The sequence below is a fragment of the Gorilla gorilla genome, chromosome 4, assembly GCF_029281585.2.
Source record: "Gorilla gorilla gorilla isolate KB3781 chromosome 4, NHGRI_mGorGor1-v2.1_pri, whole genome shotgun sequence".
NCBI classification, from domain to species: domain Eukaryota; kingdom Metazoa; phylum Chordata; class Mammalia; order Primates; family Hominidae; genus Gorilla; species Gorilla gorilla.
Window position 1 is genome coordinate 134054387 of NC_073228.2, and position 16343 is coordinate 134070729.

General features: G+C 34.8%; 1 protein-coding gene and 1 long non-coding RNA gene across 2 annotated transcripts in view; one reads left to right on the forward strand and one right to left on the reverse strand.

The window, feature by feature from the left end:
* CHSY3 (chondroitin sulfate synthase 3) overlaps window positions 1-16137 on the forward strand; it is a 281190-nt gene extending 265053 nt beyond the window's left edge. The window contains exon 3 of the mRNA XM_019028551.4: window positions 13734-16137. Within this exon, the coding sequence (XP_018884096.2) occupies window positions 13734-15296 (1563 nt within the window). The 3' untranslated portion in view covers window positions 15297-16137. The remainder of the gene's footprint in view (window positions 1-13733) is intronic.
* LOC129533444 (uncharacterized) lies at window positions 10270-13081 on the reverse strand. The gene is made up of 3 exons (XR_008679683.1): window positions 12923-13081; window positions 12509-12698; window positions 10270-10465 (listed from the first exon to the last, which is right to left on the reverse strand). It is a non-coding gene; the product is annotated as an uncharacterized lncRNA (long non-coding RNA).
* Window positions 16138-16343: the final 206 nt, after the last annotated feature.

The following is a 16343-nucleotide window of genomic DNA, read 5'->3' on the forward strand; positions in this document are numbered from 1 at the left end:
GGTGTAAGATGATATCTCATTGTAGTTTTAATTTGCATTTCTCTGATGATTAGTGATGTTGATCATTGTTTCATGTGTTTGTTGGCTGTTTGTATTTCTTCTTTTGAGAAATGTTTGTTCATATCCTTTGCCCAGTTTTAATCAAGTTTTTTTTTTTTCTTGTTGAGTCGTTTGAGTAACTATTACTTTACATTTTGTTTTTCAGAGGTCTTGAAAGCCTAGTTTGGAAATGATAACTTCCCTTTGTCTATTGTTAGTTATGCTCTGAACCAATAATTTACAAGGAAATGAAATCACTAGTGAAGGGAGTCGTTATGTTGGTATTACGTGAATAAAGGGTGTGTGCATGTTTGCAGAATGGCAACTTGCAAACCTAATATTCTTCTTTACCTCTTCTTTGTAATAAATAGTGAGTACTTAAAATGTTTAGGGAAAAAATAAATGTAAAATTCTACTTGAAAGTTTACCAAATTTTTAAAAAGTATACAGAGGAAGAGAAATGTATAGATTTTAACAATCATCTAGCGTTATCTTAACTATCTCAGGAAATATCTATATAGTCACTCTGAATATGTGTATGTCAGGCTAAATCAGGCAGATAGATGAGCAGTTAAGTTCAGTTATCATTAGATTTTTTTTCTTATTAGAGTAATATTTTAGTTCTAAAAGGGTAGTTTTAATTAAGGCATAAGGGTTTATTTAAACCAACAAATGATTATGTGTCATTATACCATGATAAACAAACCTGATGAACTTAGTGATTTCTTTAAGATTTTTAATCTCTTTGGTATTTGTCTAAGACATCAGGTGTCCAGAATATACTCTGCTGAGAAATCTGTATCAATGATTGAGAGTTAATATCTATGAGCTATTTTCCATGTTGTCTGAAAGTGTTTTTAAGTTTTATAGAATATATCTTTCTGAGAAATCTTTATCACATATAAGAGTTGCTATCTGCAAGCTATTTTCTGTGTTGTCTGACAGGTTTTCTAAAAACTAAAATAGCTAAAAAAAAAAATGAAACAGGAAAAATGTGTCAGTTTTAATGGTGCAGATTACCCATATCAGATTGTTACTTGGATTTCAACCAAGACTGAACTAACTAATTAAACAGAAGGCAAACCTTCTTCAAAATCATACAGAGCATTAGTACAGAGCTGAAATTGCAACTTCACTTATCAGGTTGTTTTTGACAGGATGCTTTGTGGTGCAAGTGACAGAACCACAGCTAAACTAACTGGAAAAAAAGAAGAAACTATAGTCCTAGGAAGCCAGAAAGTCTGAGTGTGCTTTGGCCTTGGGCATAGCTCAGTGCTGTGTTCAGTGCTCTCAATAGCACTCAGTTTTTCTTACGTCACTTCTCTGCCCTCTCTGGGTGGTGAGGTCTGCTTTTCTTTCTCTAGGATTATAGTGTGCAAAATATCAGCCTGTGGTCAAAGGCAACCATTTTTTTTTTCCTTTTACAAGAGAGATCTTGCCCATGAATAAAGCTAATCCAGAAGGAAACATTTATAACGAAGTATATTAATTGGCCAGAGTGTGATATGCATTCACTTTTAGGAAAAGATGAAAGTTGTGTAAAATAAAACCTGAAGAAAAAGAATAGTTTATTATTTAACTCTTTTTTTTCTTTTTTCTTTTTTTTTTTTTTTTGAGACAGTTGAGACAGGGGCTCACTTTGCCACCCAGGCTGGAGTGCAATGGCACCATCTCAACTCACTGCAGCCTCGACCTCCCAGGCTCAAACCATCCTCCCACTTCAGCCTCCCAAGTAGCTGGGACTACAGGTGTGTGCTACCATGCCCAGCTAATTTTTCTATGTTTTGTAGAGATGGGGTTTCACCATGTTGCCCAGGCTGGTCTCAATATTTTGGACTCAAGCAACCTGCCTGTCTCAGAGTGCTGGGATTACAGGTGTGAGCCACTGTGCCTGGCCACATGTAACTCTTTTGAAGTGTACAATTCAGTAGTATCAGCTATATTAATGTGCTATGCAATGTCTCTGTAGAACTTGTTAATCTTGCAAAACTGAAACTCCGTGCCTGAACAGCAACTCCCCATTTTCTTCTCACTCCAGTCCCTGGCAACTGCCATTCTATTTTCTATTTCTATAAATTTGACTACTTTAGATATTTCTTATAAGTGGAATCATAGACTATTTGTCGTTTTGTGACTGGCTTATTTCACTTAGTGTAATGTCCTCAAGTTTCATCCATCTTGTAGCAAGTGATAGGATTTCAAAAGGAAAAGAAATTTTAAGATTTTTAAAAGTTACTTTAAAAGGATATTCACAAACTTAAAATGCTTTCAGAAAACTTATATTTATGACAACCTAAATTTATAACGAACATGGAGAAATTTGATGGGACTGAAAGTAACTTGAAAATGCACTGCTCGCTTATTATCTTTCAAATTCAAATGTATTCAAAATACTGGACTCACCAAGAAAAAAGGCAGCAACAAAAATTACATCTATAGCCTTTGGACTACACGTTTTCAACACTGCTACTAATACATTTGGGGAGGGATTTCCTTCAAAACAAAAAAGAGAGAGAGACAAGAGACAAAATATTTTATTTTTTGCATCATAATTTTTAAAATTTAACCTTTTGTTTGGAAATAATTATCAATTCACATACAGTTGTAAAAAAAAATACCAAGAGATTCCATGTGTCCTTTATCCAGTTTCTCTCACTGATAACATCTCGCAAAACTATATTCACAACCAGGATATGGATATAATCCACTGATGTTATTCAGATTTTCTTAGTTTTGAAAGTACTCTGTGTATGGGTGTTTGTGTGCATGTATACACACATGGATTTAGTTTCATGCAATTTTATCACGTTGTATAGTGAGTTTAAAGGCAGAGTTTATAGATCAGATGTATCTATTATCAAGGTGTTGTTATTTTTAGAAATCTTAGTAGCAAAATGTTCTTATTTTATATGAAAAATATGCATACATGATATGAAGAAGAGTGTACCTTATTATTCTTATACCAGATCATTGCTTTAAACAATTTGTTCAAGCTATATACACTCTTTAACATGTTTTCATTCTTTCCATAATTATAGAATGAAATATGTATGTTTATTTTCCCTCGAGTTATTTATTTTCTTTAATATTGAGAATCAGGCTTTTTTTTTATTTTACCATTATTACCAGAGAAGTAGGGCACATTTTAAGAATCTTACTGTTAATATCTGCAGACAATAATTGAGGGCAAACAATTGTGTTAATTTGAAAATTCACTATTTTACTTAGAATTTTTATATTCACTAGTCTTATAAAAGAAAGATTATTAGTCATTTTCATTAAGGACAATAAGACTCTCCATTTAGTTACATAACTAAATCATCAACAATAAAATGGGTTTAAATATTTGCAAAGCAAATTACTGAACCCATAGGGACATATTCACCATTATATTGCACACCACTTAAATGATTTTTTATTTTCTTACATGCCTTCGTAATTTTTCTAATTTGCAGAGTCTTCACTTCCTGGTAAAGGAATGCCTCATTCTCCCAAATCCTCCTTAATCTCATATCTAAGAAGAGATACAAACAGATTTTTCCAAGTTAGAGGATCCTTTCTCGTTAAAAAAAAAAAAAGTAGTAGCATAATGAAAACAAAATAACTTTCAGATTGAAGTAACTTCTTTACATAAGTAAATTAAGGAGACTTTTTTCCTTCATAGAGAAGACCAAAGATGTTCACAGACAGCTTTACGCATAATAGTATGACCTCTTATTTCTCTTTCAACGGAGATAATTAAGTTTCTTAGTTCTCAAATTATGATCTGAAGTCAAATGATAGCTATTGTAAACATATTTGAATCATTTTCTAAGGCAAATTTAATCAAGAGCATTTTCATGTACTCATTTATTCAATACCTACATTAATAATAATATAAAAACAAATTTCAACAACTACAAAGATTACAACAATAACTAATTATATACAATAATAATAACTAAGCAGTTACAATATGCCACATTCTTTTCTACATGTTTCAAATACAAATACTCATTTAACACTAACAGCCACCCTATGAGGTATATACTATTTATTGTATTTCTTATTTTACAAATAGTTAAACTGAGGCACAAAAAGTTAAAGGATTTGTCCAAGGTCACATGTTTATTAAGTTTTAGAGCCTGGCTCCATCCATGGCATCTGGCTCCAGAATCTAAGCACTTCGTTGCAATGCACATGCACCCCCCTGAATTACAATGAGACATACATGGAAAAGAGACACACATGGAAAAGATATAATAGTGGGTTGTTAAGTCTCCCACTATTATTGTATGGGAATCTAAGTCTCTCCGTGGGTCTCTAAGAACTTGCTTTATGAATCTGGGTGCTCCTGTATTGGGTGCATATATATTTTGGATAGTTAGCTCTTCTTGTCAGTGATCCCATTACCAGTATGTAATGCCCTTCAGCAAAGTCTCAGCATACAAAATCAATGTGCAAAAATCACAAGCATTTCTATACACCAATAATAGACAATCAGAGAGCCAAATCATCAGTGAACTCCCATTCACAATTGCTACTAAGAGAATAAAATACCTAGGAATACAACTTACAAGGGATGCGAAGGACCTCTTCAAGGAGAACTACAAACCACTGCTCAAGGAAATAAGAGAGGACACAAACAAATGGAAAAACATTCCATGCTCATGGATAGGAAGAATCAATATGGTGAAAATGGTCATACTGCCCAAAGTAATTTATAGATTCAATGCTATCCCCATCAAGCTACCATTGACTTTCTTCACAGAATTAGAAAAAACTATGTTAAATTTCATATGGAACCAAAACAGAGCCTGTATAGCCAAGACAATTCTAAGCAAAAGAACAAAGCTGGAGGCATCATGCTACCTGACTTCAAACTATACTACAAGGCTACAGTAATCCAAACAGTATGGTACTGGTACCAAAAAAGATATATAGACCAATGGAACAGAATAGAGGCCTCAGAAACAATGCCACACATCTACAACCATCTGATCTTTGACAAACCTGACAAAAACAAGCAACAGGGAAAGGATTCCCTATTTTGTAAATGGTGTTGGGAAAACTGGCTAGCCATATGCAGAAAACTGAAACTGGACCCCTTCCTTACACCTTATAAATTAACTGAAGATGGATTAAAGATTTAAATGTAAGACCTAAAACCATAGAAACCCTAGAAGAAAACCTAGGCCATACCATTCAGGACATAGGCATGGGCAAAGACTTCATAATTAAACACCAAAAGCAATGGCAACAAAAGCTAAAATTGACAAATGGGATCTAATTAAACTAAAGAGCTTCTGCACAGTAAAAGAAACTATCATCAGAGTGAACAGGCAACCTACAGAATGGGAGAAAATTATTGCAATCTATCCAGCTGACAAAGGGCTAATATCAAGAATCCATAGGAACTTAAACAAATTTACAAGAAAAAAAACACACCCCATCAAAAAGTGGGCGAAGGATATGAACAGACATTTCTCAAAAGAAGACATTTATGCAGCCAACAAATATATGAAAAAAAGCCCATCATCACTGGTCATTAGAGAAATGCAAATCAAAACCACAATGAGATATCATCTCACGTCAGTTAGAATGGTGATCAATAAAAAGTCAGGAAACAACAGATGCTGGAAAGGATGTGGAGAAATAAGAATGCTTTTACACTATTGGTGGGAGTGTAAATTAGTTCAACCATTGTGGAAGACAGTGTGGTGATTCCTCAAGGTTCTAGAACCATTTGACCCAGCAATCCCATTACTGGGTATATACCCAAAGGATTTTAAATCATTCTACTGTAAAGACACATGCACACATATGTTTATTGCAGTACTATTCACAATAGCAGAGACTTGGAACCAACCCAAATGCCCATCAGTGATAGACTAGATAAAGAAAATGTCACACATATACACCATGGAATACTATGCAGCCATAAAAAAAGATGATTTCATGTCCTTTGCAGGACACGGATGAAGCTGGAAACCATCATTTTCAGCAAACTGACACAGGAACAGAAAACCAAACACTGCATGTTCTCACTAATAGTGGGAGTTGAACAATGAGAACACATGGACACAGGGAGGGGAACATCACACACCAGGGCCTGTTGAGGAGTGGGATACTAGGGGAGGGATAGCATTAGGATAAATACCTAATGTAGGTGATGGGTTGATGAGTGCAGCAAACCACCATGGCACGTGTATACCTATGTAACATGTATCTGCACATGTATCCCAGAACTTAAAGTATAAAAAAAAAAGATTGAATTTAAATACTTGTTATTTTGATTACCACATCTCTAATAACTTCCTTGTGTTTTTTCTTCATCTTTCAGTTTTAGTCATTTTCTATTGACTTAGTTAACTTTCCTTTCCTACACAATCACACATGTGTATCCTGTCCTTGACTCCCTATACTTCATATGGGGCATATAATAATTTTTCATACATATATATGAATATATATATATGAGTGTGTGTATATATATGTGTGTGTGTGTGTGTAGATATATATATGTTTTGTATTCTTCACTAACTGCTTCTCCAGATTCACTGGGTTTTCTATCAATTTATTTTTCTGAACAATCCCTTCCTTTTGCCTTCTGACCTGCTGGAATATCTATTGGTTGCCCTTTATGTTCCTGTTTGCACCATGTTTTCTCTTTCCTGATTTTCTCTCTGCTTGGGAATAACAAATCTATTAATAGTTCTCTGAGAAATGAGCTTGAAAGATAGTTCTTTGAAGTACAGCAATGACCTTATTTTCTCCTAACACTTCATTGATATCTTGTTTAGCTATAGAATTCTAGGTTTGAAACCATTTTCATCATATTTTGAAATGACTATTTGATTACTTTTTGTACTTCCAGTTTTCATTGAGAAGTCTATAGACATGCTGCTTTTTGAGCCTTTTATCACTGTCCTCCCAGGAGGCATCTAACATATCCTCTGCCTCAAGGCTCTAAAATTTCACAGCGGTGTGCTTCATATGGGTCTAATTTCATCGGATTTAGCTTTTATAGAATAAGCCCTTTGAATTTGGAAACTCAAGCCCTTCATCTGTTGCATTTTGTGGAAGTTTTCTTGAATTATTTTGTTGATAATTTTTTCCTCTCTGTTCCTCTGCTCACTCATTCTGGAACTACTGTTATTTGGATATGGGATCTCCTGAACTGTTCCTGTAATTCTTTAAACTTTTCCCACAAATTTTCTTTTTTTTTCTTTTTGCTTAACTTTCTAGATTTTATTACCTTTATTTTCCAACTCTTCTTTTGCATTTTAAAATTTCTGTTATATTTTAATTTTGGTGCATTTTATGTTTTGGTTTTTCTACATGTGTACTTGATATGTGTGATTATGTGTGGATAGATGGATATAATAAAACATATATAAACATGGATAAATATGGATATAGTTGTGGTCTTTTTTTGGTGTATATATATATATATATATATATATATTTTTTTTTTTTTTTTTTTTTTTTTCTGAGATGGAGTCTCACTCTGTCACCCAGGCTGGAGTGCAGTGGCAGGATCTCACCTCATGCAAGCTCCGCCTCTCGGGTTCACGCCATTCTTCCTCAGCCTCCCTAGTAGCTGGAACTACAGGCACCCACCACCACGCCTGGCTAATTTTTTGTATTTCTAGTAGAGACGGGGTTTCACCGTGTTAGCCAGGATGGTCTCCATCTCCTGACCTCGTGATCCGCCCGTCTCGGCCTCCGAAAGTGCTGGGATTACAGGCGTGAGCCACAGCACCCGGCCGTGGTCTGGTTTTATGTTCTCAGTATCTTCCCTCACTTTTCTGAAGATAGTAATTCATTATACATTTTTTTGTCTTCTTCTACCTGAATATTCTCTATTTCTATAGAGATGGCTTCTATCCTTAGTAAACTGCTCAAGATTGAGCATAAGGGATGAAACTCTGATGAGAAACTTTGAAAAAGTGACTTGGTTTTGTCAACAATGACAAGGATATCCCTAAATTCAGAGATGATGGAAAATAAATATTGAATTTCTTAACATTACTTTTTTGCTCAGAGAGGGTCAGTTGTCTGGCTGCACCATCTGACTGATTATTTTCACTCAACCAACTTTTACTCCTATTTCTGGAGGTTCCAGTAAGGGTTTCTAAGGTTCAATTTAAGTTTATTCTTGGTTTTGCCCATTGCAAGTCTACAATTCAGTTTTCTACAATTTGCTAGATCTATTACCACTTATCTGTATGCAGTCAACTTCCACAATTATAGTGTCCTCCACTTCTTTTATTCCCTATGTTTTTGTGTATACCTTTAAAGATTCACTTTATTACTGTCCTCATTGAGTTCAATAAATAGTAAATGTGGAAATTACTGTTAACTCTACCATTTTTATTCAGAAGTTGACTTGAACTTTTTATCTACCTTCCACAGGATTTTGTTCTTTTATTGAACATTTGGGTTGATTTTATCTGGCACACGCAGTAAGACCATTTAATATATATACTATACTCCTTTTATTTCAATAACAGTGTCTTAAATTGTATCTTTATGTCTTCTGTTTTATTTTTTTTCCAGTCACTCTAAGCATGTTTTTGGCTTTTCTTAGCCTACCCTCCTATCAGTATGATTTCTCTCTCGTCTGTCATTAACTCTTTATTTCTATTTCACTTTCCTTAGCTTTCCTAATTTCTGCCCTTCTATCCCTTAATAATAGCTTTCCACAGTGCCTATTTTTTTCTGATTTTATTTTCATGCCTGTGATAGACTTTATTTTTTAATCATTTCTTTATTTCTTTGTTCTTTGAGCTGAGATTTCATCTTACTGTCATATCCCTGAGCTCTTATATTTCCCTTTGTTGTTTATGAAGATAGAGGCAAATGCTTCATATGTTTTCAAAAACAGGTGCCTAATGTTTTTCTCAATTTCATGGCTTTTTTTCTGGGGGCAAAAGGAAATGGTAGTTTTTCATCTAATTTTTTTTTGATACTTTGTGTCAGTGTTACACTATTTTTCTTTTTTAGATAAATGACTCATCTCTGAAAAAAATTACATTTTTCCTGGACAAGCAATTCACCATAGATTTATTTTGGTAGGAGTGTTTGCTATAATTCTTGGCTTGCTGATTTCCACAAAGAAGAGACATAGATTTTCTCTGCTGCTTCAGATTAAACGTGCTTCATGAAACTAGGGTTTAAGTGTTTAATTCTTTCTGTACCTCTGTCTTTTCTACTTCTCTGAAACCAAATGTTGCCATCAGGGTTTATTCCGCCTGTCCAGCTCACCTGACTTCCTAAACTTAGAGTTGTAAATGCAGAGTAAGTTTTATGCCCTACATTTTCAGGCAGTGTATTTTCTTGGTGCTTTTTGAGATCTATTACCCTTGAACCCTTTGGGCACTGACACTGATCTGCTTAGCCTCTCATTTCCCCCTGTTTCCAAATGATCCTGCCCAACCTCAGAAGCTTTTGGAAATTCTAAACATATTTTGGTGACTAAAGGTATTTTGGTGACTATGTATTATTCCATCTCTTCATTTTTAAAGCTAGAGTTAGAGGCATTTTATTTTTATTCCCTATTGTTTTCTAAATAGCCTCGTGTATAATTTACATTCCACAAAATTTTCTCCATATATATATATTACATTTTACTGATATTTGGTAAATTTATACAGTTATACAATCATTACCACAATCTAGTTTTACAAATTTTCCATTGCTCCAAAAGTTACCTTGTGCCTATTAGTAATCAACTCCTGTTTTGTTTGTTTTTTTTTGTTTTTTGTTTTTTTAATATTTTAAAGTTTCTCATTTAAGACTGGGCATGGTGCCTCATGCCTGTAATCCCAGACCTTGGGAGGCTGAGGTGGGAGGATCACTTGAGCCAAGGAGTCCAAGACCAGCCTAGGCAACATAGTGAGACCCATCTCTACAAAAAAAAAATTGAAAAATTAGCCGGGCGCGGTGGCATGCACCTATAGTCCTAGCTACTCAGGAGGCTGAGGTGGGAGGATTGCTTGAGCCCAGGAGCACTGCAGTGAGCAGAGATCAGGCCACTGCATTCCAGCCTGGGCGACAGAGTGAGACCCCATCTCAAGAAAACAAAAAACAAAAAAGTTTCTCATTTATATAGCTATGATCATTTCAGAAATGACCTATGCTATGTTTTCATTATTAATAATTCTAAGAAAGGTAATGAAAGTTTAATGCGGTAGAAGAGTAAATAATTCAACATAAAACTACCTCTTGGCATTTATTCTTCTTCTGTTAGGTTTTTTGAGAAGATTTTCCTAGAGGCTCTCAGATAATCTTTCTCAGAGGGTGAGATCATGTGTGATACCCTTAAAGCACTGGGGTCAGTCGGGGCACACTGGTGTTCATTGCTGCTGTGATTTTGTTGTTGTGAAATGATTTTTCTTTGCCGTGTAATGTTCTGGAGGTTCCATGAAATCCACTGATAATTCTTTAAAGGAGAGGAAGCCAGCTTAAACTAAAGGTTCTTAATTATTTCAAGCAAATTAATATAATTTTTAAAATAAATTTTACACATATTTTTCTTAGAACAATTTTGCTGTGTTCAAAATGTATCATGATCTATAGAAAAACTGAAAATCATGAGAATTCTAGTTTTAATTTTATTCTCATCATTCTCAATAGACACTTGGGTGAATAACTCTGGGAAAATCTCTCTGATATCTTCTCTCTCTCTCTCTCTCTCTCTGTGTCTCTCTCTCCAGGCCCACATATCCACACATTTATGAACATACATGTCAGAAAAGCATATCTAATTCTATGTGCATATATATGCATACTTTCAAAATAAAGTCCTTCATTAATTGGAGTATAGCAGATAAATATATCTTAAGCAGCAGTTCAGTGAATGTTCACATATTAAATGCACACATATGACCACCACCTGGATAAATAAAAGAACATTACCAGCACTCCAGAAGCTTCCCTCTTCTTGATTCTTGATCATTATTCCAACAGCAAACCATATAGGTTAGCTTTACCTGTTTCTGAATTTCACATAAATGGAATAATACAAAATGTATATGGCTTCTTTCATTTTTTGTGAGATTCATCCATGTTGTTGCAAGTAGTATTTCAAGTATTTAATTGATGTATTGTTTTTCATTACATGAATATACTACATTTATTCTGTTCTTGATGTAAATTTAGGTTATTTTCAGTTTTGGAGTATGAATAATGCAGCTATGAAAATTCTTCTATATATATTTAGGTGTATGTATGTATATATGTATGTATTTCTATTGGGCATATATCTAAGAGAGAATTACTGACTCATAGGGAGTATGTATGTTCATTTTAGTTGATACGGGTTTTCTCAGTGATAGAACCAAGTTATATTCTCACTAGCAGTGTATGAGAGTACCAAATTTTCCACTGCCTTCACAATGCACAGTATTATCTATCTGTTTTTTTGTGGATCCATCACGTTATCCCATAGTAATTTTAAGTTGCTTTACCTTGATGATGAATAAAGTAGAGAATGTTTTTATATGTCTATTGAGTATTTGCATACTCTTTTGTGAAGTACTCATTCAGGTTTTCTTTCTCACTTTTCTGCTAGGTTTGTCCTTCCTTTTTTCCTTATTTGTATAAGTTTATTATATATTCTGGGAATTGGTTCTTTTTCATAAAATCTATTGAATTTTTTTTCTCCTGCTCTGTAATTGCCCTTTATTATTTTCCTAATGGTGTTTTTTTTTCTTTTTTATTATACTTTAAGTTTTAGGGTACATGTGCACATTGTGCAGGTTAGTTACATATGTATACATGTGCCATGCTGGTGCGCTGCACCCACTAACTCGTCATCTAGCATTAGGTATATCTCCCAATGTTATCCCTCCCCCCTCCCCCCCCACCCCACCACAGTCCCCAGAGTGTGATATTCCCCTTCCTGTGTCCATGTGATCTCATTGTTCAATTCCCACCTATGAGTGAGAATATGCGGTGTTTTTAAAGAACAAGGTTCTTAACTTTAACATAATGTAATGTATTAGTCTGTTTTAATGGTTAGTGCCTTATGTCCTATTTACAAAATCTTCACATACCCGAAAGTCATGCAGATATTTTCATGTAAGTTCTAGAAACTTTTTAAAGTCTTTTTCTAAAATAAACCTTTATGTTTACATCAACAGGTCATCCATTGTAGGATGTAGGGGATCCGTTTTTACTTTTTTCCCTTATATGAATATCCTACTGATCTGGCACTAATTACTTAAAAGACCACCCTTTCTCCAAACCGTAAGCTCTGTTTTATATTTCTATTACTTTGCTAATTTTTTCAAGTCTCTTCTTCCTACGTTTTTCACAAATCTCTTTTTATGCTTCTTGCAATATGTCTATCAATGATTTTATTTTTTTCTCCCTTTTTTCCTTAGCCCTGCCAGTTTACTTTTTATCTTTTTTAAGCTTATTTGTCTATTAATTGAGTTTTTTTTGAAGAGGCTGTTTTTTTAAATTTATGTACAATTTGTACCTGCTTCTGATGAGTATTCTTAAGTTTGCAATATTTCTTTCTTCTTATTCATCAGTATATTTGCAGACATGATGCTGCTGGCCTTTTTTCTTCTTTTTCACCTCCTTCTCCTCATCCCATCTTTTTTTCCTTCTTTTTCTTGTTCATAATCACGTATCTCGAGTGGGTATAATGGAGGTGTCTTAATCGACTGGCAGAAAAGGAAGAATCAGCTGGCGGTTTGAACTTTGTCCTCATAACTACATATTTTTTTTCATTTTTGTTTCTGCCTGAACTAGTGAATTTGTTCTAGACTAGCAGAAAGTCTTTTTGTTTCATAAGGATCTGAAGCATGTCTATTTTGGGTATGATACTTTACATCAGGAGTGTAGATCACTATAGTTTCCGTTTCACCTTATCTTACCAAGAACTTACTCGGTAAAAATAGTATATCAGGATGCTAAATGAAATTTACGACTCCCCTGGCAAATAACTTCTTATTGCCATTCCAAACAACAGGTCATTGGTTTTCCTCCTTAGGGTGAATCCTTATTTTGGAAGACTCATGCTGTGTCCATTCTGTCTCTCTCCTTCTCCGTGATCTGTTGTGGGGTTATGGACACAGTCAATTGTTGTTTTATGTATAGCTAGAGGTTCATTTGCAATATTTGAGCCTATGAACCTGACATTTGTGCTCTCACGCATATATAGAAATCAAAAAGTTGATTTCATAGGACTAGAGTGTGGAATGTTGGTTACCAGGGGCTAAGCCAGCTGGAGAGAGGGGTTGGGGAGATTTTTGTCGAATGATACCACATTTCAGTTAGATAGGAGGAATAAATTCAAGTGATCTATTGAATACATGATGACTATAGTTAATAACTATATTATATACTTTAAAATGCTAAAAAAAGATGATAAATGTTCTCACCACAATAATAACTATGTGAGGTAATGAATACATCAATTAGCTAGATTTACTCATCCCACTATATGTATATTCTATATATATTATATATATATACTTCAAAACATGTGGCACATGATAAGTACATGGAATTTCATCTACCAATTACAAATAAAAACTATTTTAATTTTAAATAATATAAATATTACAAACCATTTTTGTTATGAAATACCATACCAAAAATTTATTAACATTTTCATTTAGATGCTTTAGATGCTGGTTTTCTTTTTAAATAAATCTTTTAAAATTAACCCTGATTTTTTAAATTTTACTTTTCAGATGCAACAACTGTTCCATGAAAATTATGAACACAATCGGAAGGGTTACATCCAAGACCTTCACAATAGCAAAATCCATGCAGCCATAACACTTCATCCCAACAAAAGGCCTGCATACCAATACAGGCTGCATAATTACATGCTCAGCCGCAAAATTTCTGAACTTCGCTACCGCACCATCCAGCTCCACAGGGAAAGTGCCCTGATGAGCAAGCTCAGTAACACAGAAGTGAGCAAAGAGGACCAGCAGCTGGGAGTGATACCTTCTTTCAACCACTTCCAGCCTCGGGAGAGAAATGAAGTGATAGAATGGGAGTTCCTGACAGGGAAGCTCCTATACTCAGCAGCTGAGAACCAGCCCCCTCGACAGAGCCTCAGTAGCATTTTAAGAACAGCACTGGATGATACCGTCCTACAGGTGATGGAGACGATCAATGAGAATGCCAAGAGCAGAGGACGGCTCATTGACTTCAAGGAAATTCAGTATGGCTACCGCAGAGTTAACCCCATGCACGGGGTGGAGTACATTTTGGATTTACTCCTTTTATACAAAAGACACAAGGGAAGGAAACTGACTGTGCCAGTGAGACGTCATGCCTATCTTCAGCAGTTGTTCAGCAAGCCTTTCTTCAGAGAGACCGAAGAGCTAGATGTCAACAGTCTTGTGGAGAGTATTAACAGTGAAACTCAGTCATTCTCCTTTATATCTAATTCTTTAAAGATATTATCTTCTTTTCAAGGTGCCAAAGAAATGGGAGGGCACAATGAAAAGAAATTACACATTCTCGTTCCTCTCATCGAAAGGTATGACATTTTCTTGAGATTCATGGAGAACTTTGAAAACATGTGTCTTATCCCAAAGCAGAATGTAAAGTTGGTCATTATCCTTTTCAGTAGGGATTCTGGCCAAGATTCCAGCAAGCATATTGAGCTGATAAAAGGGTACCAGAACAAGTACCCCAAAGCAGAAATGACCCTGATCCCAATGAAGGGAGAGTTTTCCAGAGGTCTTGGTCTTGAAATGGCTTCTGCCCAGTTTGACAATGACACTTTGCTGCTATTTTGTGATGTTGATTTGATCTTCAGAGAAGATTTTCTCCAACGATGTAGAGACAATACAATTCAGGGACAACAGGTGTACTATCCCATCATCTTTAGCCAGTATGACCCAAAGGTAACAAACGGGGGAAATCCTCCCACTGATGATTACTTCGTATTCTCAAAAAAGACTGGATTTTGGAGAGACTATGGATATGGCATCACCTGTATTTACAAAAGTGATCTTCTAGGTGCAGGTGGATTTGATACCTCAATACAAGGCTGGGGACTAGAAGATGTAGATCTCTACAATAAAGTCATTCTATCTGGCTTAAGGCCATTCAGAAGCCAAGAAGTAGGAGTGGTGCATATTTTCCATCCAGTTCATTGTGATCCTAACTTGGACCCTAAGCAGTATAAGATGTGCTTAGGATCCAAGGCAAGTACTTTCGCCTCAACCATGCAACTGGCTGAACTCTGGCTTGAAAAACATTTAGGTGTCAGGTACAATCGAACTCTCTCCTGACAGTCCAGGCAACACGTTTTGCCTTTTTTAAGGGGAGTTTACCTCATTGTTGGTTGTTGTTATTTTTATTGTATTATTGTTATTTTATTATTATTATTGTTATAATTTTATTTTGTTGTCCTGGTCTTAAACTACTCTTGGTTGTCTTCCTAAGGGTGTTTGTTGACCTCAAGCAAGAAGAGTCTGCAGTTCACTGATGTTTCAGATTTCTACTGAAGTCAATATGTGTTATTACTTTTATATATCTTTATTTGAGATTGAGTTAAATCATAGCAATCAAATGACTTTTGAAACGCATTCATCACAAGAGACAGCTTAGAAGAATGTTCTCTTGGGGCTTAAAGATGCAATATCGACTTTTATTTGGTTTCTCAAATTCAATGTGATACAAATATTTACTGGTGAAAGGTACCACAAAAGTGCTTTATGCTTCCTATGGGGAAGGGACTCTGTAACATAAACTTGAGTTTTGTAATTTATACAAGGACTTAAATATATAGACAATAATTTTCTTCATCTTTAGAATTTTTAAAGTAAATGAATACCTATGATTGTATGTTTATTTTTTAAAAAAAGTTTTAAAAATTGAGGAGTTTTGTTCCACAAGCAACCGGTACTGGCTACCCTGGTCTTATGACAATTATGAGCTCCTCACAACTGTCTGCTATAAATGCGAATGAACTTTATTTTCTCAAGGAAATATGATTTAATTAAATATTCATGTACATTTTAGAAGCTTTATGAAACAATGTCCTTCATTTGCTGGCAAGAAGATAAAATATGACAGAACCTGTTTATTTAAAATAAAACACAGGTATAGCAGTATTCTTTTTCAAAAACACTGACAAGGTTTTGTTGTTTCCTTTTATTCACACTTGATATGTTTCTGTTCATATTCACCAAAACATGCTTGCTGAGCAGGCTTGAAAAGTTAACAAGGGATTATGGTATGCTGTTTGTATTATTATACTGGAAAACCTAGCCTTCATAAGTGATTAAACTGAGCAATTTCTTTACTCAATAATTTACCATCTGGGAGAAACATCC